At 47.9% G+C, this 13,215-nt stretch overlaps 1 protein-coding gene across 1 annotated transcript in view; it reads right to left on the bottom strand.

Moving 5' to 3' along the window:
• Nucleotides 1-3,413: 3,413 nt before the first annotated feature.
• COL27A1 (collagen type XXVII alpha 1 chain) overlaps nt 3,414-13,215 on the bottom strand; it is a 230,945-nt gene continuing 221,143 nt past the window's right edge. The window contains exons 49-60 of the mRNA XM_074161391.1: nt 10,421-10,474; nt 9,779-9,841; nt 9,252-9,305; nt 8,475-8,510; nt 7,611-7,628; nt 7,182-7,217; nt 6,822-6,848; nt 6,514-6,579; nt 5,943-6,111; nt 5,692-5,801; nt 4,696-4,914; nt 3,414-4,117 (exon numbers count right to left, since the gene is read on the bottom strand). Coding sequence (XP_074017492.1) covers nt 3,971-4,117; nt 4,696-4,914; nt 5,692-5,801; nt 5,943-6,111; nt 6,514-6,579; nt 6,822-6,848; nt 7,182-7,217; nt 7,611-7,628; nt 8,475-8,510; nt 9,252-9,305; nt 9,779-9,841; nt 10,421-10,474 — 999 coding nt within the window. The 3' untranslated portion in view covers nt 3,414-3,970. The remainder of the gene's footprint in view (nt 4,118-4,695; nt 4,915-5,691; nt 5,802-5,942; nt 6,112-6,513; nt 6,580-6,821; nt 6,849-7,181; nt 7,218-7,610; nt 7,629-8,474; nt 8,511-9,251; nt 9,306-9,778; nt 9,842-10,420; nt 10,475-13,215) is intronic.

The following is a 13,215-nucleotide window of genomic DNA, read 5'->3' as shown; positions in this document are numbered from 1 at the left end:
GATTTAGACTAGATCTTAGGAAGGAATTCTTTGCTGTGAGGGTGGTGAGACCCTGGCCCAGGTTGCCCAGAGAAGCTGTGGATGCCCCATCCCTGGAGGGGTTTCAAGGCCAGGCTGGATGGGGCTTTGAGCAACTTGGTCTGGTGGGAGGTGTCCCTGCCCAGGGCAGGGGGGTGGCACTGGATGATCTTTAAGATCCCTGTTCACCCAGACCATTCTGTGATTCTATGATTCTAAACCCAATCCCAAACTCTCTTTCCCCTCCCCAGTGGTGCCACTTTCCTGAGCTGACCCTACCCCAGCAGCTGTGGTAGGATCCCTAAAGCCATGAAATTTGGGGTTTAAGTAGTCTAAAATAAATGGTAAAGACAAGGACTTGTTTAATAAATTCTGCCTGGAAGGGGTGGACACATGGCAAGGGAACAACTGGTGCAATGGGCTCAGCCTTTTAGCAAAATAAATAAATGTCATTCTTTAAATGCAGGTCTCTCTGTTTAACAGTGTCTCCTCCAACTTTGGCCTCGTAATTAAGTGCATTGATTTATTCAGTAAGTGTGTTTGCTTTTTCCGTGACCCCCAGCAGTGTGTTTCGGGAAGGGCTGGCTCATGTGAGCAACGGTCAGCCCCAGCTGAGCTGGTTTTTAAGGTGCTGACAAAGCTGCCCCGGGGCCATGGTACCCGGGGTTGGGGGGGGCGTCCCTTGCCTCCCCGCCCCGGCCGCAGGAGCGATGCCGGGAACGGGCACAGCAAACACGTCATGGCCCCTTCCCGCTGCCCCGATGCAACCTGGGAGCAGCTCCCATGGAATGGTGTGACGGGGTCACCCCCTGGTCCTGGTTTGAGCGACACAGGACTCATTTCTCTTCTAACGCTTGGGGAAACTGTGCTTTTTAGAAGACTCTGGTGTCTGAATTGGTGATAATATCTGCTCTGGAGCCAGCTCTGGGGTGTGGGTTTCAAGGTCTCAGTGTTTTGGAGCTCTCCAGGTGCGGGGGATGAGGAGGAGCGAGACCCGGGCACTGGACCCAAGCTGCCAACGGGGTTATTTCATACCACGAACGTTCAGCACATTCAGTATCAATTAGAAGTTTGCTGAGGAATTCTCTCTCTCTCTCCCTCAATGGCTGATGTTCCAGAGAACTCCTTGCCCCGGTGCCGGACCCTGAGCCCGTCCCTTCCTCCCAAAGCCGCAGCGCTCGCAGTGTCCCACGTTGGCTGTCCCTGCGGGGAGTGCACGGCTCCCTGGGATGGAACGGGCTGGGAATGGTCCTTGTGTGCTTTATATTGGGATCAATACTGGTTCTTTAGTGTTATTAATGTTAATTATTTAGTCCTAGCCTATTAGAGCTATTTATATTTCAACCCTCAGGTTTCCTTATTTTTCCCCGGTTCCCCTTCCCGGGTGGGGAGGGGTCATTGGGTGAGAGAATAATTGTCCAAATGACAATAAATTGTGGTGGGTTCCTCAAACCATAACGCCCCTGTGTCGTCCCCCCCCCCCAAGATGCGACCTTCTAAGCAAGAAGTTGGGTTTCAACATCCCCTCGGAGCAACCGAGATGTGATTTGGGCTTCAGCAATGAAAAAGATCAGCTCAGCTCTTTTTTGTTTTTTTTTTTTTTTTTTTTTAAATTTTTTTTTTCTCTTTCTTCTTGCTCCTCAGCACTGTGTCAGGACATGGAGGTGGCTGAGGAATGGGGTGGGGAGGGGGACATTGGGGTTGACACAGAGCCGAGGGCTGGGCAGGTTGTGCTGTGACCAGAGGAAGGGTTTTGGGGTGTGGGTTGGGCTCCCCTGGTGGGGAGGGGGGTGTGTGTGTGTGTCTCTGGTCTCACACACCAACCTTGGCACCCACGGGCTATTTCTGCGCCTCTCCTCCACTTCAGTTTCCCAGGAAGAAGCAAAAAAATAAAACCCCATACCAGTCCCATTTCATTGCTTCAGTTTTAAATATTTATTTAAAGTCCAAAAAAAAAAAAAAAAAAAAGGAAGAAAAAAAAAAAGCTTTAATGGGAACAAACGGTAACTCCAGCCTCAAGAAAACACACAAAACCGATGGCGAGAGGACGAAGAGAGGCCGAGCGGGAGTGTGTGTGCGCGGGAAGGCAGCAAGCGGGCGATGGGCGATGGTGATGTTGGCCGGGGGGTGCCGGGGGGAGCCGGCCCCACGGGTTGAGGTGGGGGGTGAGGTATTTCTGAGCAGAGGCAGGGCTGCACGGAGGGTGAGGTATTTGGGACAGAGCTTGTTAACCTTCTCTGGTGGTTGTTGGAAAGCAACCAGCAGGCAGTAGTTAAAAAAAAAAAAAAAAAAAAAAAAAAAGAATACACAAAGAGAGACTCACATATAATTTTTTTTTTTCCTCAAAAAAATAAAATCCATAGTCCATATGAGACATGAAAACTCCAAACAGGCACTGAAGCATTTCTGATACAGTACAGCTCCGATTACATCAATATTATTCCTTATATAGAATTAAAGATTACCATAATTATCCTCTTTTAAAAAAAAAAAAAAAAAATTCCTCCAAATTTACATATAGAGACTAAATTTCTACAAAACTTAACAAAACAAAGCCCCTCCAAGCCCGGCTGGGTCCTGAAAGAAGGTACCAGCGCGTCAGCCTTGGCAGAGGGGCCCGACGGAAGGTTTGCAGAGCTGGGTTTAAATACGAGCTTAGACCAGGGAATCGCTACCGGCGCGGCCGCGCGGCCAACGCGGCTACAGCAAAACTAGTTACATGACAAACGACTGGAAAATAGCTCTCTCTGAGGCTCAGTGCTTCCAGATGAGCTGTATCCCTCACTCCCCTCCCAAAGCAGTGAAGTGCTGATTAACGACAACTACAAAAAAAAAAAAAAAAAAAAAAAAAAAGGCAAATTTGCTTTTAAAAAATATCCTGTAAGTTATTTTGGATGTGCTTTGAGTTGTTGCACATGATTGACATCCACGGTGATTAAAGATCCCTTTAAAGGTGACTGTTTCTCTGATTTAGCTGTGATTGTAACCTCCTCTCTTTGTAGAGAGATGGTCCTATGGGCTTTTTTTTTTGTTTTTTGGGGTCTGTGGCAAGACACTGTAGCACCTTCACAACCTTAAATAGTTAAAGTCATATATATAAAATAACACACTTTTTTAAGAGCACCAGAGATTTCACAGTGAGAGGTAGAAACAAATCAGACGAGCCCATCCTCTCTCTCTATTTTAGCACCAATCTCTTCCCCTCTCCTCCTTCCATTCCCCCCTCTTGGCTTCGGGACTCTCCCTTACCCCAACACCACGTGTGAGAAGGGATGTTCATTCAACTCACCCGTGGAAGGAGGAACTTAGTTTTTTTTCATTTTTTTTTTTTCCTTTTTCTTTTTGCTTTAAATAATATAATATATATATTTTGTGGTTTTTTTTTTTTTTTTTTTCTAATATTGCACATCAAAATGCTTCCGGTACACAGAGCAGCCAGATTCAACTTGCAGCTCCGCCTGGGAGACCTGATGCAGCACGTGGCCATCCAGAAGGCGACGAGCTCTGAGAGGGAAGCTCTATCTTTTAGTTGCTTTTCAATGGAAAGAACATTTGGTAACTCGGGAACCAGGTAAGACAAAATAGGGGAGGGGGATGCGTGTGAAACCCACACGCTGCAAGTTGCTTGAGGTTTTCTCTCGATATTTTCTTTGGTCGTGGAAAAAGCTTTGTGTGTGGAACCGCTTGCAACATCTCGTCCCCTGATCCCTTTTCACCGTTCACGTCCCGACTGATCCCCGCTTCCCCTACGTCCTTGTTATTCCTCCTTTCAACAATCTGCTGAGCTCAGTAGACCACGGGTTCTTGGAGACCTTGAGCCAAAGGCTAGGGCAAGAGCGGACCCAAAAGCTACAGCCCAGCTGTCCTTGCTGCAGAGAGGTGGGAGAGCCCGTCTAAAGACATCGGCCGGACACGGGGTCAAAGCCTTGGAGCCCGGTTTCGATGGCTTTGTTCAAAGGAAGCACACGGGGCCGACCTCGAGGTGATATTGCTTTCCTGGCTCGGATGGGGGGAGGTTGTAGATGTTGACGATTGGCAGCTGCTGAGGGTCCTGCGTCCGAAACGAAAAGAGAGTCCGATGCCAGCGTCCATCCTTGATCTGTGCAGGGAGGAGGGAAAGACAGAAGATGCTGTTTAACTGGCAAATCCTGCTGGAAAGGAAAGGGTTTCACGAGGTATAAGCTTGAAAAGCCTGGTGTGAGACAAGGGGCTGCTCTTGGGCTGAGCAGGGCTGGGGCGAGGCTTAGGAAGCATTTTGGGGAACCCTTTATCCAGGTTGAGTTGATGGAAACCGCGCTTGGAACGGCATCAGCCAACACAAGCTGCTGACGGGGTTAACCCAAAATGCAGACACGCGGCCACCGACTCAGCGTGGCATCAGGCAAGGGACAAGGCCACCGCCTTTGGGTGACAATTCCCCCATCTAACTGCTGCTACACGTGACGTGGGACTTGGGAATTTAATTTTTGCTTTCTGTTTGAAGGGCGTCTACTTAACAGGAGCCGGTACAGCACCCTGGACTGGAAAACTGACGTGGTGAACAGGTAAACTAGACCCCTCTCCCCCTTTTTTGGGGGAGAATAAGAAGCAGAGGTATCACTCGAGCCTTGTTGTGTGCCCTGAGTGGGTTCAGCCTGGCATTTCTCTCCACCTCTCTCCTCTTTTGCATCAACGTACCTTGCAATCATCAGCTGCCACCTCTGGCCTGAGCTGCCCCTCTGCCTCAAACATCTGCCCGTTCCAGGCCTTGAAGCGCACGGCTTTTTCCGAAGGTTTCTCGGATGAGCCCTCCCGCCAGACAGAGGTGTTGAGGCAGTGGATGGTGATGTGCTGCACCACCTCGGAGCTCAGGAGGCGCAGGAAGTTCATCTGGACTCTACCGATGTCAAAATCCAGCTGTGAAGGTGACAGAGGCGTTAGGGAGAACCCCCTGCTGCGGGGCTGGGGGGAGCTGACGACAGAAAAGGTGGTCCCTGTCCTCTGCTAAAGCCTGGAGGTTGCCACGTGTGGATGTCCCAGCTCAGAACTGGATCTGGCATCAGTGTGGGCGTAAGGGCCAGGCGCCAAATCAATCTGGAAAGTTTTCATGGGGACACAGCAGGGCCTTTATTTTTCAGAGCAAACTGGCAGGTCCTTAAGTAGGAGGAAAATCATGAAGACTTCGAATTCAATACACACTTCTGCAAAGCAGCAGGTTCTAGTTCATCTGCAGATGAACCCAGGTATTTTTGTTGGTATTTTTGGTAGTGGTGCTTCCTCAAGAAAAATTCTGTAGCATTAACTTCACAAGAAACTTGTATATTTAACTGACCTCACTTTTTCAGGAGGCAGAAAACAATATGCAGGAGTGACCTGGACATAAGTTAATGCAACAAAGCATTTGGGAGAAGCGTGTTTGCAAAATTACTGGCATCTGTTAAGGTTACGGGTTAATTAAACATTGCTGGAAATGTTCTGCTTTGTCTCGACAAAAGTCAATGAAAGTCTTAGGTATATTTTTTAACTGCAGGAGAGCAGTTCTCAATGCTACAGCTACACTAACTCCGCCTCGAGGAGAAGCCAGTGTGCTGTGTCACAGTGGTCATCGCTGGTGCCCCGGGACAACACACCCCTGGGTAAATATTTCGTAATAGCAGTATGGGAAATGCCGCGCTGGGGTGGATCTGTCTGTACCTTGGAGACGGTGATAGGGCTGAGACACGTCTGCCCACCGTTGGTGAAGTTGCAGGTGACCTGTATGGTGTCCGAGGAACAGCCAAGATTTGGGTCAATCCAGTAGGTACCTGAAGAAATGGAGGATTCGGGGATTAACAAGGACACAGACTTTTCTGTGAATGAGAAAAGGAAAGTTTTGATTTCTGCATTACCGGTCCCAGAGGAGACCTGTTTGGGCCATATGAAAAATCCCTATGGAGGCTCCCTACCATCGTTCATCTTCTGTTCACAGTTCATGAGGTCTCGACAGATACGTGCAGGGTTTTCCTTGGTTCCCAGGGGTCTTTTGATGCTCTGGATGAGGTTGCTGAGGTAGTGTAGAGTCTTAAAGATCTCTCCTCCATGGTCCAGCATGAGAAGGTCTGGATGTTGGTAACCCTGGAGAGAAAAGGAGGGAAAGTCAGGTGTGCCTTGGGGCACCAGGTGCTGTAACCACAAGGGTTTCAGGTTTATCTGTGGGAAAACTCAGTGGTCCAAAGACAGGCCATGCTGGCTGGGATTCAGCGAGATACAGCCCTCGATACTGAGATACTGTCCTGGATGGGACATCTCTGAAGTCATGAGGGCAAAGCCTGAAGCTCCACAAACAAGTAACAGAAGAGAACAGATCCTTTAACTGGATCTTTGCGTGCCTAAACCCCAGTTATCCCATGAGAACAGTGACAGACCAGAGCTTTGTATGTATGAACTTCAAGCACAGGGAAAGAACGAGAAACACTTGTGACCATTCCCAACCTCCAGCTCCAGCGAAGACCAGCGAGTTCAAAAGTGCCCTCGTACCTCTGTCTTGAGCCCGGTGTTTGAGTCGATTATCGTCCGGAAAGCTGCCCCAAAGCCATCTTGTTGCTAGTGTGGGGGGAAAAAGATGGTAACTGAAATTCTTAGAAGCTGAACGTGCCCTGATGCGAGCAAATGCTTCTCAGTCTAGGGCTGTGATTCAAGCATTGCTCTGCTAACACAGCATCTCTTGCTGGACCTGAGTGAGGGTCTTCAGGGTCCCAGCAGCTCTTTCTGGATGTCCCATCAGCACCTTGGCTCTGCGTGACTTATTATCATCATTAACAAATGTACAGAAAACGGCAACTTACAAATGAGGCTGGAATTCCTGGCGGTCCCTAGAAAACAAAGCAAAAAAAAGGGGCATGAGCCAGAAAGATGGGCAGTTGCTATTGAAAATATATTCATTCACATCCTTTTGAAATCCTCTTTCCCCCGGAGTCCCTCAGTGCAGACGAGTGAGAGGCAACAATGCTGTCTCTATAAAATATTTGGAGATGGTTTGGACTAAAGTGCGAGGAACACTAGTCCATTCACACACACATTTTTGCATACGAGGAATGGGGCTAAGCTATAATTTCCAGTGAGTGAACAGTCCCTCTGGAGAGTATCACGGCAATAATTTTGGCTTGTTTCAATAATGTCTTTGAACTCTTTCCACATATACGTACCGGAGGGCCAGGGTGTCCTCGTGGGCCTGGAGGACCCTAAAGACAGAGTGGCATCAGTTAGTGAAATGTCTCCAGTTTGTATTTCCATTTCTCATGGTTGTCACCAGCAAGAGTTTGTTTCCTGCTGAAACTCTCCAGATTTTTGATATTTTACAGCATCTTCTCCCTCAAAGCGTTCTGGAGACAGGAGGTGGCCACATTTCGTCCATCTCCTGTTTTTTTAGTGCATCTGTCTGCACCTGGTCCATTCCTACTGCATCCCTTGTTCCCAGCCCTTAGCTCCTTAACTACCATTCGTGCCATATCCCCAGGTACTTATCACATCCCTTGTGTGCACAGTCACCCACCCTGCAGCTTTACATTTGCTAAAAGCACCTGTTTTAATGAAATACAAGATATTAGTCAGAAAAAGTAATTTCAAATACTTACTCTTGGACCTTGCAGACCCTGTGGGGAAAAAGAAAGAAAAAGAAAGAGGAAGAAGCTGTCAGAAGATGCTCATTAATTAACCAAAATCTCCCTGTACAGCCGTGTGCTGTTCCCAAGGTGCCAAGGACTGGGTGCTGCACTGGAAGGACAGTGAAAACGGGCCCAACGGTGTTTGCCAGCAGCAGAGAGGTTATTGCCAGGAAGGATGCTGATGGCTCCAACACCAGCGAATGCTTGTGCTGGGGCTCAGGTCCCTGCCAGCCCTCTGTCCTCTGCTACCCCAGGGAGGTGGAAAATGGTGAGCAAAAAAGCAGCAGAGGCAGCACCTTGGCTTGTTAGAAACGTGCACTGGGATTTTGGGTGTCTGTTGGGTATTTTCTTATAAAAGGTCTTGTTTGAAGAAGGCATGAAAGAGCCTTCTGCACTAGCCACACAGCTGGGCTGTGTTTGCTGAGCTGTGGCGCCCGGACCAAGCCCCTGCGTGAGGAACAACCACTGGTCACTAAAGGGAGCAACCCGGAGATCAGGGGGACCCGCATTATGGGTAGCAAGGAGGATGAACAACACGTGTCCAGTACACCCCAGTTCCTGGAGATGCTATGGTCATCTCTAAAGTGCTGGCTTTTGCTGTGTAACTGGAATGTAAGTAAATGGAAGTTTTAACAGCAGACTGGCTGTGCGTGTGCACACGCGGAGGTGCGTGCACACATGTATGGATGTGTACGTCTTGCCCTCCTGGGAGCCTGATGCCACCACACTGAGCCCAAGCGGGCGCAGTGGAGCCCAGTGGGACTCTCAGTTACCCAAAGAGAGGGACCTCCATAACCCCAGGACGCACCCAGGGGCACGGGGACCAGCACTTACCGTTTCTCCACGGCTGCCTTTGTCACCCTTGGGCCCCTGTCAAAGCAGATGGTGGGTGTCAGTGACAATTAGCGAGCTGCTCTCCCGGGACGCGTCACCACCCAAAAGCTCCTTGCAACAACCCAAGTGCAGCTCTAAACAAACCAGCTCAGGTTGCCGTATTGGCTCACTCATCCTGAACCAAAAAATTAGCCATTAATGGATGTTTTGGCATTATCCGAGTTCATCTTCCTGGCTTTCATCTCTGCCAGTAGCAGCCTCGGTACCGAACACGGAGTAGCTTCATGCTCATGTTTTTACGAAGCACTGAGTGAACTTTAGTCTGTGTTCAATTGCCTTTGGCATTTTGGGGCAAGCAGGGATTTTCAACACTTCCCAGAATCAAGCTGTTCCCAGTTTAATACATTTATCAGTTTTTATTCTTTTTTCCCTTTGAGTTTTTTTTTTTGTCCTGCTCAGGCCAAGTTCTTTGAAAAATCTGGCTGCTGGCTTCTGAAAAACTGCAATAACTTTCTAGTCTGAGCCAATCTATCGAAAAACTTGCACTTAGGTAGAGTGGCTCCTTCTCTTTTAAGCTAATAATCTCCCCGCAACTATATTTGCAGCCAGAGACCAAGCCTGCGCTTCTCTCAAACTGCTCAGCTTAAAGACCGTTTTGTTTCCCTCATTACAGCAGGACTCGGGATTTACTTATGTCGGCCTCAAGCATCTCAGATCTCAAACACTACGCTCGTCTCAAAAATACAGGCAGAAAAAAAAAAAAAAGCAGGTACTTACTGGGCTTCCCGTGGGACCCTGAATGCCAAGCGGACCAATAATTCCTTCCTTTCCCTGGAAAAGAAGATATGCGTGAGCCATCACAGTCGCTGTTACCACAGCAGATTCAGTAAAGTCACTTAAATCTCTTTGCTGCTTTTCAGCAACGTGATCGTGGTATTTGCTGTAGCTAAAATAAAACTATTTCAAAATGCAAGTCCAAAGACACAAGCCCTCACAGTACAGTTGTTACGACCCACGTAAAACCTCAGAAATTCCAGAAATAGGGGGATTTCAGTGTAGCTAGAGTGGTCTGTGCAGTGGTCATAGCACCATGACTGTCTCCATGGCAGAAGAGCCCCGTGCACACGTGGTCACCTACAGATGTGTCCAGGTGGCCCTGGGGTGGTACCTCGGCCATGGATCGTTGCCAGGCACGCGGTGAATGGTGAACTGTGCTCCTTATAGTGCTCTGCAGCCTCGCAGAGACAGAGGATGGAGGAAGGAAGAAAATCCTCCCAAACCAAACAAACTGAAAAACCACTCACCATGAGACCAGGCGGCCCACGTGGTCCCTGAATGCCTTTGAAACCAAGGTCTCCTGGGGGGCCCTGCAAGCAAATATAAGGTGTCAAGTCCCCTTAATAAACACACCCCACGTCTATGCCCTTGCTTACAGCTCTGCAAGGACAGAGGTGCTGCTTCTTGTACATGGGAATGGGAAGGTCTGATTTTTAAAAGATTCTTTTCCCACTCCTGTTTTGCAAGCCCTTTACTTTCTACAGAACACAAACTGGTCCCCCTTCACCAGGAAAATTACATGCTGATAAAATGAGCCTAACTTTCAAGTCAAGGCTCTCAACATTAGGTGTCTCAGGTACAGACTGATGCTGGAAATATGAGTGTCTGAAAGACGTTCAGGTGAGGAAAACCCCAAACAGACCTCACTACAGGACGGGCCTTTTCCCTCTACCGTATACCCATTTTTAACAGGAATAAGATCCAACAAAGCATATATAAACGCACACTCATTCAACAAAGGAAGATGCATAAACTATAGAAAGTTGGGATCAGTAAAATTTCAGTAGTTTCTGCAGAGCTGCTAATAAAGTCTTTGCCACAAGTATCGCATTGCTTGTCCCCAGTAAAGAGAGACTAGAAAGCCAACTGGTCACCAGAAAACCTCTTACCTTTGGCCCAAACATGCCGGCAATCCCTGGAAATCCTGCCTCGCCAAAGTCTCCCTGCAAATAACAGCCAAGAGAAAAACAAGAGCAAAGAACAACAGTAAGTCCACATTGAATGGCTGGTCACTCAAAGACACGCCAAGAGTTCAGCAGCTTCAGAGAAAAAGAAATCCATTAGTATTCTTCAATCTAAGCAGGACTGAGGAGAAAAAAGCATGAAGAAAATCTGGAGGAGGAATTACACAAACGTCAGGTTAGAAGCAACTCCAGAAGATCTCATAGATCACTCATAGACCAGGCTTTTTTGCCCCCAAGACAATAGACTAATTCTATCAGATGCTTGTCTAGCTTGGACCACAGTCAGCAGAAGCAGGATGGAGAGCATCTGCTCTGAGATTGATCTTGGAAGTTCATGCTGCAAAAGAATAGCCTCAAAACCCTTTAAAACAAGCTCTTCTTTTATTTCTAATACCAACTGGACTGACCAACTAAAGGATAATTTCAAACTATGCTCATTCAAGCTACCAAAAAAGTGCATGTTCCTACAACACAACCTCCCACTCACACCCAGGAAAACTGTGCCTATCACCTAATTCTTTTCCTATTCAACCCTGCAGGGATTTTTCTCAATTTCTTAAGAAAAAATAATATTAAAATATTTGGAAGGCCATCAAGCTTGGATTAGCACATAATATGCACTCTGAGAATGAAAAAAACAGACACGGTAGCATGTCCTTATAGAATCATCCTCATTTCACCACGTTTGAGATGTAAGTCCTTTGATATTTCTGGGCTTCTCAGATGGCAAAATGTGAAGTGATTCAATGTTAAAAAAAAAAAAAAAGAGTCAGAAACATATCCCAGATGATTCATCTACGGTCTTAGGAACATCAGAGATGGAAAAGGCTTGTTTGGACTCTCGGCAGGACTATGTGACCTATGCTGGATTGTACTTTACGGGATGTTTTACAAAGTCTTGTTCAGCCCAGTTGTAAATGACGCAGGCGATGGGGTTTCCATCACCTCTCTTACAAGGCTACTCCAGAGTCAGTCCAGAGACCTCACTTAGGAAGTTTTTCCTGTCCCGACAGTGAGAAACTGCTTGGCAAGAAAGGGCTTGGTTGGACTCGCTGGAGCATAAGAAACTTTCCAAGGATACAAATTGATTTAACTGCCCATTTATGGATCCTGGAAAGGAAAACTGCTACTAATGGAGGACTAAGGTCTTTCCCGTGTTAGGAGAACCAACCAAGCCCTTTTAATAGAGGAATTTTGGGCAAAAGTAAATGGGAAGTCATGGTCTAAATGCCATGGAGTTATCTCGGCTAAGGGGACCTGATCCAGGCAGGGAACAGCAATGAACCTGCCACTTGCGGACACAAGAGGGAAAATGATACTGTTATAATGTTGTTGGCTACTATCTTTCAGCTTGAATTCTGCCATCACAGCCTTTTACATAAAATATACAAACATGTATATTTTAATTGAAGTAGTTGGGGATAATAATCTTGTCCCTTGTTTTGTATTAGTCCTAATCTCTCTTTCCCTCATGTTAGTTCTATTTCTGTAGCCTAACTAGAGCCTCTGACGGTGGTTGTGTTCTTGGGATGCTCAGTCTGTCTTGGAAGAGGAACGGCTGCACAGTGTCTGTGTGTGTCAGATGGATGGGAATCCCACTGGTGCAAAGATGCTGAGCAGACAGAGGGTATCACAGAATCATAGAACCATAGAATGGTTTAGGTTGGAAGGGACCTTAAAGATCATCGAGTTCCAATCCCCCTGCCCTGGGCAGGTATACCTCCCACTAGAGCAGGTATATTAAAAGAGGTTTGAAAAGGTCCCTGCCTGGGGATTTCTAAAAGAATCATAATAAGCAAAGCTAAAGAATTTAAGTAGTTATACCCTTGTGAGATTGTGAGAGCCTCTTCTGGCCTGTAAAGCTCCCAATCTAAATAATTGACATCTCCTCAATACAGCCTCAGGCTGATAAAGTGTGAGACATCTATACTGAACTGGGCAATCCCACAGCACAATGAATTAAAAGCAGTAAGGATCAGGCACCTGCCTTGGACACAGGTGTGGGAGTTTAACTTCTGCTTTGACCCAGGGCTCTCGGTGCTTCTCCCATAGTGTGCTCTGAACTCGCAGCTCCACCACCCTCAAAACTGCACTGATGAACCTGCTCCTGCCCTTTCTGCGTGTCCCCGTGGAGCTACAGACTCCCCCTTGGCACCTTTGGGTGGCTTGGAGTGCGCAGTTCACTTCCGACACTCCGTACCTCCCCCGGGCTCCGTGCACTGCTCTCACAACAGTTCCCGTTGAGGACACGGCTGAGGGCTGTTTGAGATGGCTCTGCTGCCTGCCTGGCAGCACACACCATGGCCTCATCACCAGAGGCACGAGGATGACCTGAACAGTCACACTGTCTTGGGGACCACAGGCGAGGATCACAGAAACAGAATGGTTTGGGTTGGAAGGGACCTTAAAGACGATGCAGTTCCAACCCCCCTGCCATGGGCATGGACACCTTTCACTAGACCAGGTTGCTCAAAGCCCCGTCCAACCCGGCTTTGATTAGACATCTGAATTAGACATCTCTGTGCACAAGCAAGTAGCGAAGAGCAGGGAAGTGTGCATGCTGGAGAGAGCTGTGCTGATGCTCCTGCACTCACACACAAGCTGGTTATGGGTTCCCCTGTGAAAGACCCTCCCAGGGTTCACCCTGGTGTCCCAGCCTGTGGATCTGCACCCTCTCCTGCAGGAGACAGCTTGGAGTCAGGTCTAATCAGCTCCCTTCA

Source organism: Numenius arquata, chromosome 19, assembly GCF_964106895.1.
Source record: "Numenius arquata chromosome 19, bNumArq3.hap1.1, whole genome shotgun sequence".
In the NCBI taxonomy this organism is placed as follows: Eukaryota; Metazoa; Chordata; class Aves; order Charadriiformes; family Scolopacidae; genus Numenius; species Numenius arquata.
The sequence above is the reverse complement of the archived record's forward strand: the minus strand, read 5'-3'. Positions and strand labels throughout refer to the sequence as shown.